Below are 10,925 nucleotides of genomic sequence, written 5' to 3'. Positions count from 1 at the left end.
GGCATCTAAGTAAAAAGAGCATATGACTTTCAGGGGAAGAAAACAGATTCACCAGGCTTTTCATGCATCACTTTATGCTGGAAGATAACAGAATAAAACAAGATAAAGAAAATCTGAGGCAAGAATTTTGTATCTGGCAAAACTGAATTCAACATCAGAAACTCAAGGAATACTGTCCCCAAGATGACACTGACTATAGACCAGTTATGAGAACTGAAAACACAGGAATGAGTCAATGGTAGTGAAAGAGAGTGACTTTTCTGACAATGTGCTGTTTTCATCATCACAATTAATGCTATGGTATTATATTTGTTTTAAATGCTAAATGCTAAAGAGGAATAAAACAAGTGAGTGATTACAGGATATTCCATGCCATCATCCTGTGTCTTGAGAAGGAGGATTCCGAGTGCAGGAGGCACAGATATCATATAGAAGAGGCTACGTAAAGGCCCCAGAACCCTGAATTTGTATTAGGAGTATCAATATAGGCTCAGAAAATATTTTTTCCTTTAAATGTGTGTGCAATGTTTGCTTTTTTTTTTTTTTGAGATGGAGTCTCGCTCTGTCGCCCTGGCTGGAGCACAGTGGCGCGATCTCGGCTCACTGTAAGCTCCGCCTCCCGGGTTCACGCCATTCTCCCGCCTCAGCCTCCCGAGTAGCTGGGACCACAGGCACCTGCCACCACGCCCAGCTAATTTTTTGCATTTTCAGCAGAGACAGGGTTTCGCCATGTTAGCCAGGATGGTCTCGATCTCCTGATCTCGTGATCCACCCGCCTCGGCCTCCCAAAGTGCTGAGATTACAGGCATGTTTGCATGTTTTTAAAGCTCTGTCCAAAAAAAGTCTAGAAACAATGACCAACCCGACAGCAATGAGCATCCTCAACTGTGGATCTGAAATACCATCTCTACCAGAGACTCTGGGAAAAATAATGGATTCCAAGTGTTAAACGGAATTAAGTTTGGCCTAAAACTGCCTCTGTACATAGTGACTTATAACCTCACTTAATGTATACACAAACTGGGACCTGACTTAAGAGTACACTTCTGTACCAAGCAGCTGAGTCTCACCAATCACAGACTGACGGCTGCCAAAACATGCCCACGTGCGGCGGAGGCTGATCTGCAGTCAGTCTGGCCAGGTACGTGTCTTTCCCTTCCTCTGGCTATAAATACAGCCTGCACACAATGCGCAGTTTTGAACCACTTTTGGTCCTGAGGGCTACCCAGCTGAAGAAATTATTTTCTGCTCAATTAAACTGCTAACTTGTCTAAGGTTTTTCTTTTAAGACAGGTTTGGAGCAGAAGCTGTATAAAATAGGCCTAGAGCATCTTGACATGCCAGTCTGCAGGGAGCTATCAATAACTGTGCGTGTGGTCTGTGCACACATGCATGTGCACGTATGCATGCTTATCAAAAGAAATCAAGAGCCAAGCTGAAGAGGCTCCCTCTCACTGACCGAATAAGCTTGTCTGAGTTAAATAAAGATAAAAATCACAATGGATTGAAATCCACCAAATATGCTTAACTCCATAAATTCTATTTTTTTTTTTTTTTTTAAGATAAGGACTTGCTGTCACCCAGGCTGGAGTGCGGTGGCATGGTCACAGCTTACTGCATCCTCGACCTCCTGGGCTCAAGCGATCCTCCCATCTCAAGCGATCCTCCCATCTCAGCCTCCAGAATAGCTGGGACAACAGGCAGGCACTACCACACCCACCTGATTTCATTTTAATTTTCTGTAGAAACAGGGTATCACTATGTTGCCCAGGCTAGTCTCAAACTCCTGGGCTCACGTGATCCTCCCGCCTCAGCCTCCCAAAGTGCTGGGATTACAGGCATAAGCCACCATGCCCTGCCCATGAATTCTTGTATATAAGTAACAACCGTTCACCGCTCACCTTCCTTGACAACTAGTGCATTATCTTAAAAACTTAGTGTAGAAGAGCAAAGAATCAAGCATTTATCCTGCCCTTCCTATATGAACTGTACCACTGGGTAACCCAAGAAGCATAAAAAAGAAAACACTTTCTTAGAAAACCATTCCAGCTAATAAAGGCAAGCAAAATGACAGAATAAGAATACCACCATTTTACAACCCCAAATAATTAACAGATCTTGGCACTGAGAATCAGCTGCTGTCAACATGGTGCTTTCCTGAGCAAAGCACTTAACCGCCTATTCTTCTGCCAAAGGGATCAAATCTGAGGCTCATCAAGCCTCTGGACCCAGCTGCCAATGTGCAGGAAAGACAGAGGGCCATGCTGAACTGCACCATGACCACGCGGTCAGCACAATCTACCCTGTGGGAAGCCATGGGACAAACAGCCCAGGCCCTTTAACAGATAAATGGCAGGGGAAACAGCGAGACAGACGGGACTGCAAATGGACACTGAAGTAGTTAAAAAAACAAAAAAAGCAGACAAGACTAAACTGCCATCAAGAAACCAAGAAAGTCATTTCTGTAAAAGTCGGGATTACTTCTGGGGGCAAGGAGCAGGAAAAGAAGGGGGCTATGGCTGGAGGGGCACTTGGAGAGCCCTCTGGGGTATCTGACAAAGTACTATTTCTTCCCTGGGTGGTGGACACAAAGGTATTCACCTTACAATCGTAATCATTCGTAAGCTATACATTTGTTTTGTGTTACTTCCTGTATGTTTTTATGATAAAAGGGTTTAAAACTAAATAATCATGTCAAACTTTTATTATTATTATTATTTGAGACAGAATCTTACTCTCTCACCCAGGCTGGAGTGCAGTGGCGCAATCTCAGCTCACTGCAACCTCCGCCTCCTTGGTTCAAGTGATTCTTGTGCCTCAGTCTCCCAAGCAGCTAGGACTACAGACCCATGCCACCATACCTGGATACTTTTTGTATTTTTAGTAGAGACAGGGTTTCGCCATGTTGGTCAAGCTGGTCTCAAACTCCTGACCTCAACTGATCTGCCCACCTTGGCCTCCCAAAGTGCTGAGATTACAGAAGTGAGCCACCGTGCCCAACCGGTGTTTTTTTTTTTAATTTGCACAGTTTTAAACAAAAGAGTCAAATAGATTTTTGAAAGATTTATTTATGCATTTTAGTCTTTTACAAGTCATAGCTGTTTCTGGAGAATGGCCTACCAGCCAGGGTCGCCTGCAGGCAGGCTTTGCCCTATACTAAGTGCCCAACAAGCAGGCACATGGGGCTGAGACCCAGCCTACACCCTGCCCACTGAGCTGTGCATCCAGGCCCTGGGCAGCACCTTTCTCTAAGGTACCCATGGGCACAAGTCACCTACACAAGCAGGAGACTCAGTCTTGTGGACTGGACGGTAAATGGAAGCTTCCAGAACACTTCCAGATTTCTGAGTTGCATCTTTTAACCAATGGTTTTTTGATTTCTTATCAAAATATAAGCCACAGAATTTTAGGCCATTTGCCTTGCTTGTCTGCAATAAAACAAGCAAGAACAATATCGAACCCAGTAAATATAATGCGGAAATCTCACATAATTCTCCAATCTCAAAGATGTTCAATTTATTATATACTTAACCATTTTTTTATGAAAACAGAAGGCCACTGTGCCTGATTCCGTGTGAAAGACGCATGTGCCCATCACCGCGACAGTCCCACCTGCAGGCTGTTTTCCACACCAGTAAGCACAAGTAGCAAGACAGCCACTGGCTCAAGCTCTCCCAAGGACTAAAGCCACATGGCTCAGTCTTCCGATTGTTTAGCTCCTTGTCTGGCTAATCTATCCGCTTCTTCATTGCCTATAAATCCCGAATGACCAGGAACGTGCATCTGTTAAGATAAATGTTTCCCTTTTATTTTTACTCATCTTTACATAAGCAACACATGACTATATTCTCACCACAAAAAACCATTCAGAACAGACTGCACAGCGTAAGCTCAACTTCGACGCTCCTCTCCCCAAACGTGATCCTCAACAGCACGCTGTTGATTCTTCATGCGTTTACGCAACGGATGTATTTACAAACATTCCATTTTGTTTTTCTACAAATTGGATTTTACCGTTCATATTGCTATTTCCTCCCCCACTTATCAATGGTACTTGATAAGCTTTCCAGGCAAAACACATGTATGTACAGATGGGTGGATGGATATGTATGCAACACACACACACGCTTCCCTTGCAGTGCTGTCAGAAAAAATAATGTACTTATTTACTGTCTACATTTACGGTGCCAAAGCAAATTTACACATCAGGCTACCAAACTGTTATCAGTGGTTCCGGGAAGGCAGAACAAGGCAGGGCTGAGACAATGGTTGCAGTTTAATTTGTTCTGTATTGCTTAAAAAACACTTTTTAATAAACACGATCTATAATTTTAAAAAATGCTTCCATCTTGGCATAAAAGCTCTATTACCAAGGCTTTAATCACACAACCTTATTATTGTTTGAAACAAAATACACTGATAGTTTTATTTAACATTATGATGCATGCCAAAGAAACGAACAGGGTGACATGCAGCTGTCATAGTAGTGTCATGTGCCCAGGCTGGGTGTTAGTTTGTGTTCTTAACAAAATGTAAGTTTCGTAGAACATCGCTCAAACCACACTGCCTATGTATTCTATGCCTAGTGATACTCTCGCTAAAATTGTATTACTTGTGGTTGCAGTGAGCCGAGATTGCGCCACCGCACTCCAGCCTGGGCAACAGCGCGAGACTCTGTCTCAAAACAATAATAAAGGTTTGACATGATTATTTATTTAGTTGTAAACCTCTTTATCATAAAATAAAAATATATAGGAAGTGACACAAAACAAATGTAATCCCAGCACTTTGAAAGGCCAAGACAGGTGGATCGTTTGAGGTTAAGAGTTCAAGACTAGCCTGGGTAACATGACAAAACCCCATCGCTACTAAAAATACAAACATTAACCAGGTGTGGGGGCATATGCCTGTAATCCCCAACACTTGGGAGGCTGAGGCATGAGAATCACCTGGACCCAGAAGGCAGAGGTTGCAATGAGATTACGCCATAGCCTGGCGTGACAGAGTGAGACTCTGTCTCAAAAACCACACCAAACCAAACCAAACCAAAAAACCGTATTACTTGTATGATAAGGGAAAGAATCAAACGTGTGTATGTGGGTGGGTCTGTTTTTTTGAAACAGGGTCTTGCTCTGTCGCCCACGCTAGAGTGCAGCGGTACAATCTTGGCTCACTGCAACCTCGACCTCCCCAGCTCAAGTCATCCTCCCACCTCAGCATCCTGAGTAGACTACAGGCATGCACCACTACACCTGGCTAATTTTTTATTTTTTCTAGAAACAGAGTCTCACTATGTTATCCAGGCTGGTCTTGAACTTCTAGGCTCAAGAAGTCAGCCCATTTGGGCCTCCTAAAGTGCTGGATTACAGGTGTGAACCATTGTGCCCAGCCTCAGATAGTTTTATGTTTTTGAGACGGAGTCTTGGAGTCTCATATCGTTGCTCAGGCTGGAGTGCAGTGGCGCGACCTCGGCTCACTGCAATCTCCGCCTCCCGGTTCAAGTGATTCTCCTGCCTCAGCCTCCTGAGTAGCTGGGACTACAGGCGCACACCACCATGCCTGGCTAATTTTTGTATTTTTTAATAGAGATGGGGTTTCACCATACTGGCCAGGCTGGTCTTGAACTCCTGACCTCGTGATCCACCCACCTCAGCCTCCCAAACTGCTGGGATTACAGGCATGAGAAACTGTGCCCGGCCTCAAATATGTTTTAATATACATGGAAATTGTTATGTCACGAAACCACTTACATAAACCATTAATCTCTAGTAAACTTAGCTTATTTGGTCATAATAGCCATAAAACATGAACATTTAAGATACTCACCCACTGAATGTCCATCCCCTGGGTGAGCCTCTCCAGTGCCACGAAGTCCTCTTTGTTGATCACCTCTTTCCCTGCACTTGTCTTCCACCCATTTTCCTTCCAACTTTGAACCCAGTTAGTTATACCTACAAAAATGCATGATCACTGGTGAGTCAATCTTGAGAGTCCTGCCTTTTTCACCTCCTTAGTCTTACCTCTTATAACTGATCCCACTGGTATTCTGAGTCACCATCCTTGACTCTTCACTTCCTTAGCTGGCCTCAGTGCTTTACCCTTTGGCACAGCCTGAAATACCCCCTTCTCTTCCCTTTCCCCTAACGTGTATTCTACCTACAGCTGTCAGCTTAAGATGTCATTTTTCCCAGGAGCCTTCCCCAGTCTCATAAGCATCCCCTACATGCTCCTATTCAGGGCATTGCCCAAAGCAGCAGGCAACACGCCATCTTAAGTGACTTATACACACACAGACTAGAAGTAACACTAGAGCAGAGCCACTTCCACTTCTGACTGCATCTCCAGTGCCTGGCAAAGAAATAAGCATGTGGAAAACATCAGAGCAGCAGAAGGGAGACTCCAAAATCCTCACTCTTTGCTTGATACCTGACACACCAATGTCATCCCCCTCAACGTTCCCATTTGGGTCCTGCCCTGTTATAACACTTCCTACCAATTTCCCTTCACAGTTACTGGAAAAACAGAAGAAATCAAATGTGAAAGCTTACCGTTTATAGTAAACATACTGTCTGTATACAGAACCAGTTTACTGATGTTCTGAGCCTTTGCTTGTTCAATGGCTTTGCAGGCTGCCTTGAAAAGACAAGTCGATAGTCATGCTACAGAAAATGTTCAACTTTGACATTACTGAAGTTCAAAAGTACTTCAAAATGGAAACACCCCCTCTGTACTGTGATGACTGTATTCTCTGTATGAAACACTATACATACAATTCTCCTGTGCAGACATCTAGCTGAAATAAGTTTTTAGAATTTTTCTACAAAATTCCTATTTTTCAAAATTGCTATTAAACCAAAGTCTCTTCTTCAAATATCTTGTACATATAAGTAGAAAAAAAAAAGAATTAGTTTATAAGTTCATACTCAATGCTCAAAAATGAGAGGCTTAAATGTATCTGATAACTTACATGAATTTCTGCTCTTTGGTTTGTCTGTCGCCCAGGAAGTCTAATGCCTACATTTCTGTTTCAAAACAGTACAAAAGAAAATAAAATTATAAAGTGAATTCTCAAAGTGATTCTTCTTCTTTTTTTTTTTTTTTTTGAGACGGAGTCTCGCTCTGTCTCCCGGGCTGGAGTGCAGTGGCGGGATCTCAGCTCACTGCAAGCTCCGCCTCCCAGGTTCATGCCATTCTCCGGCCTCAGCCTCCCGAGTAGCTGGGACTACAGGCGCCTGCCACCTCGCCCGGCTAGTTTTTTGTATTTTTTTAGTAGAGACGGGGTTTCACCGTGTTAGCCAGGATGGTCTTGATCTCCTGACCTCGTGATCCACCCGTCTCGGCCTCCCAAAGGGATTACAGGCTTGAGCCACCGCGCCCGGCCTCAAAGTGATTCTTCTTAATGGATAACAAACTAGTGTGTATTCTTATTTGAAATATAAAAGTATCATATAAAAATCAAACTAACAGAGAGACTCCCAGAAGCAGAGAGGAGCAAACAGGTTTCCACACTCGGGCACGTTCTGACTCTCATTGGTTCCACTAGGGCAGAGGAAGTAAGAGCTAGTTATCTGTGGACCCTGAGTTAGGCCCTATGGCTGCAGCAGAAAGAATCCCAGGAGAAAACTCAGGAAGAAGAATGGACAGTGAGATTTCAGACTGAAATTACTAAAAACCTCCAGGAAGTAAAACAGGAAAATGAAATCAAGGAACCAGAAAAAACCCTCAGACAAGTTATTTAAAATTTGGGGTCACCAGGAGATCCAGTGTTTCCTAAAAGAATGAGCAATTTTTGGGCCAGGCATGGTGGCTCACACCTGTAATCCCAGCACTTTGGGAGGACAAGGTGGGAGGATCGTGTGAGCCCACAAATTTGAGAACAGCCTGACAACATAGTGAGACCTCATCTCTACTTAAAAAAATAAAAAAAAAATAGCTGGGCATGGTGGTGTGGACCTATAGTCCCAGTCACTCGGGAGGCTGAGGCAGAAGGATTACCTGAGCCTGGGAGTTTGAGGCTGCAGTGAGCTATGATCATGCTACCGCACTCCAGCCTGGGCAACAGAGTGATACCCTGTCTCATTAATAAATAATAACAAGCAAACAAAAAAGAATGGGCATTTTTTGAATGCAAAGAGTTGAGGCAGAAGAATAATAAATGGTCTAAAGCAGGGGTCCCCAACCCCCAGGCCATGTACTGGTACCAGTCTGTGGCCTAAGAACCAGACTGCACAGCAGGAGAGAGGTGGGCAAGCCAGCAAAGCTTCATCAGTGTTTATAGCCACTCCCCATCACTCACGTTAACACCTGAGCTCAGCCTCCTGTCAGATCGGCAGTGGCATTAGATTTGCACAGGAGCATGAACCCTACCTTGAACTGTGCATGCAAGGGATCTGGGTTACGCACTCCTTATGAAAATCTACTGCCTGATCATCTATCACTGTCCCGTCACCCCAGATGGGACTGTCTAACTGCAGGGCAACAAGCTCACGGCTCCTAGTGATTCTACATTATGGCAAGTTGTAAAATTCTTTCATTATATATTACAATGTAATAATAATAAAGTACACAATCAACGTAATATGCTTGAATCATCCCAAAACCATCCTTCCACCCCATGCCCTGTGGAAAAATCGTCTTCCACAAAACTGACCCCTGGTGCCAAAAAGGTTGGAGATTGCTGGTCTAAAGCAAGTGCCCAGCATCTCAAACACAGGCACAGAAAGAAGAGCTGGTAACAATGTCCCCAGACAGGAAGTCTGCAGGATTCCTACTGAACTGCCCACGAGGCCAACCTGAGGCCCAGGAGCCTCCATGGCCCCCCCGTGCTTCCAAAGAGGCCACACACGATTCTGGATACAGACAAACAGACAATGTCTGTCCTTCCAGCTTCTGAGAACCAGCCCCAGGTCTGTGCCATCCCGTTTGCTTTGAGGCGCATCTCCCAGCCCAGCCATGATCTCCACGGAGGATCTTCAGTATCCAGACGGGACCCCTGGAACACGAACCCTCTGTGGTCAGCTCTTGGTATGTTTCCTGCCGTACTCCCAGTAGCCCCAGCAGAAACAGAAGCAGCTGATGTCTTCTGACTCTGATCCAAATCCTCAACTTACAGACAATTAGAACCTAGATCTTGATTCTGCATGAAAGACCACAGAATAGCAACTGTATACACTGGGGTACAACCCCATCCTCTCCCAGCCCAGTGTGATGAGAGTAAAATATGAAATCGATGAGGGAAAAAAAAAAACCAAACCCACAATATTAACACTTTGTTGAAAAACACCATGGTATGGTATCGTAGAAGGAACACTGGACCAGAAGTCAGAAGTCAGGCGTGAGGCTGAATTTCTGGACCTGAGAGGCATTAGCATGTATCCTGGGCAAGCGCTAAGCCCACGGATACTCAGTGCGACCCACGCTTGCCTCCTCTTCCAGGGTTCCAAGCTAAAATGAAATGGTAACGTGAAAGTAAGTAAAAGAACTTTGTAAACTGTACAGTGCAACAGAAATGTAAAGTGGTATTATTATGGAACAATTACATCAAATCTGCCTCCCTGCGTTCGTGGGCACAGGTAAACACTGGAGAATGCAGGTCGGCATTGGTGCATGGTGATTTCGCAGGGCTGAAATTCCTCCTCTACACTGAATCTTACGGCTACCCACTACAGTTCAAGTTCATTCACATCCAGGGGCTAGGTGTGTTTGGGTAAGCGCACTTCACTTCACCCTGTGTGCCTTTTGAAACACAAAGCATCATCTCGAAGACAGTCTGCTGATGTGACGGCTTCCAAGTCCGGAGACTGCCCCCTTGTGCATGCCTCCCAAGACCATCTCCCAGTGTGCCATGTGACTCCTGAGTTAAGAGGAAGTGAGGTCACTTGGTGTAAAAGCTTATCAGCAAGACTAAGCTACTAAAAACCTCCAAGAAGTAAAGGAGGAAATGAAATCAAGGAACCAAAAAATCCTCAGACAAGTTATTTAAAATGGGGGTCACCAGGAGATCCAGTTTCCTACAAGAATGAACAATTTTTGGGCCGGGGTGGTGGCTCACACCTGTGATCTCGGCGCTTTGGGAGGACAAGGTGGGAGGATCGTGTGAGCCCAGAAATTTGAGCCCAGCCTGAGCTACATAGTGAGACCTCATCTCTACTAAAAAAAAGACTCCTCTTGGGGGGCTGAGGCGGGCGGATCACTAGGTCAGAAGATTGAGACCATCCTGGCTAAGACGGTGAAACCCCATCTCTACTAAAAATACAAAAAATTCACTGGGTGTGGTAGCAGGTGCCTGTAGTCCCAGCTACTCAGGAGGCTGAGGCAGGAGAATGGCGTGAACCTGAGAAGCGGAGCTTGTAGTGAGCCAAGATCGCGCCACTGCACTCTAGCCTAGGTGACAGTGAGACTCTATCTCAAAAAAAAAAAGACTCCTCTACAGGGCAAGAAAGAAATGCCAGAGCCAGGTGTGGTGGCTCACGCCCGTACTCCCAACACTCTGAGAGGCCAAGGTGGGAGGATTACTTGAGCCCAGAAGGTTGAGGCTGCAGTGAGCTGTGTTTGTGCCACTGCGCTCCATCCTGGGCAACAGAGTGAGACCCTGTCTTAAAAAAAAAAAAAAGCAAAGGAAGTAAAGCTGAGGTACCTGACACTCCGAAAAGCAATGCTGCTTAGCCCCAACACGAACCAAAGCTGCTCCTCTGCCACCCGCTGCCAGAGCTATTTATCTGCAGGTTTTCCCAATAATCAAACAATATGCAGATCCCGCCTCATCTTTTCACAAGTTGTGGAACATGATTCAGTAAAACTCTGCTTGCTTTGTTTACTTACAAAGGATGGCCCGGCCCCCAGTAAACGCCGATTCCCGCTCGAGGCCTTCTACGCCCATTACTGGAGCAGCAGCCATCAGTGTAGACGACAACAAAGTCTCCTGT

At 45.0% G+C, this 10,925-nt stretch overlaps 1 protein-coding gene across 2 annotated transcripts in view; it reads right to left on the bottom strand.

Moving 5' to 3' along the window:
• Window positions 1-3,488: 3,488 nt before the first annotated feature.
• Window positions 3,489-10,925, bottom strand: part of RNASEH1 (ribonuclease H1) — a 17,131-nt gene continuing 9,694 nt past the window's right edge. For both annotated transcript variants that reach the window (XM_011960952.1, XM_011960953.1), the window contains exons 4-8: window positions 10,822-10,921; window positions 6,968-7,022; window positions 6,549-6,633; window positions 5,827-5,951; window positions 3,489-3,783 (exon numbers count right to left, since the gene is read on the bottom strand). In XM_011960952.1, the coding sequence (XP_011816342.1) occupies window positions 3,697-3,783; window positions 5,827-5,951; window positions 6,549-6,633; window positions 6,968-7,022; window positions 10,822-10,921 (452 nt within the window). In that variant the 3' untranslated portion in view covers window positions 3,489-3,696. The remainder of the gene's footprint in view (window positions 3,784-5,826; window positions 5,952-6,548; window positions 6,634-6,967; window positions 7,023-10,821; window positions 10,922-10,925) is intronic.

The sequence above is a fragment of the Colobus angolensis genome, unplaced genomic scaffold, assembly GCF_000951035.1.
Source record: "Colobus angolensis palliatus isolate OR3802 unplaced genomic scaffold, Cang.pa_1.0 Scaffold53, whole genome shotgun sequence".
Classification (NCBI taxonomy): Eukaryota; Metazoa; Chordata; class Mammalia; order Primates; family Cercopithecidae; genus Colobus; species Colobus angolensis.
The sequence above is the reverse complement of the archived record's forward strand: the minus strand, read 5'-3'. Positions and strand labels throughout refer to the sequence as shown.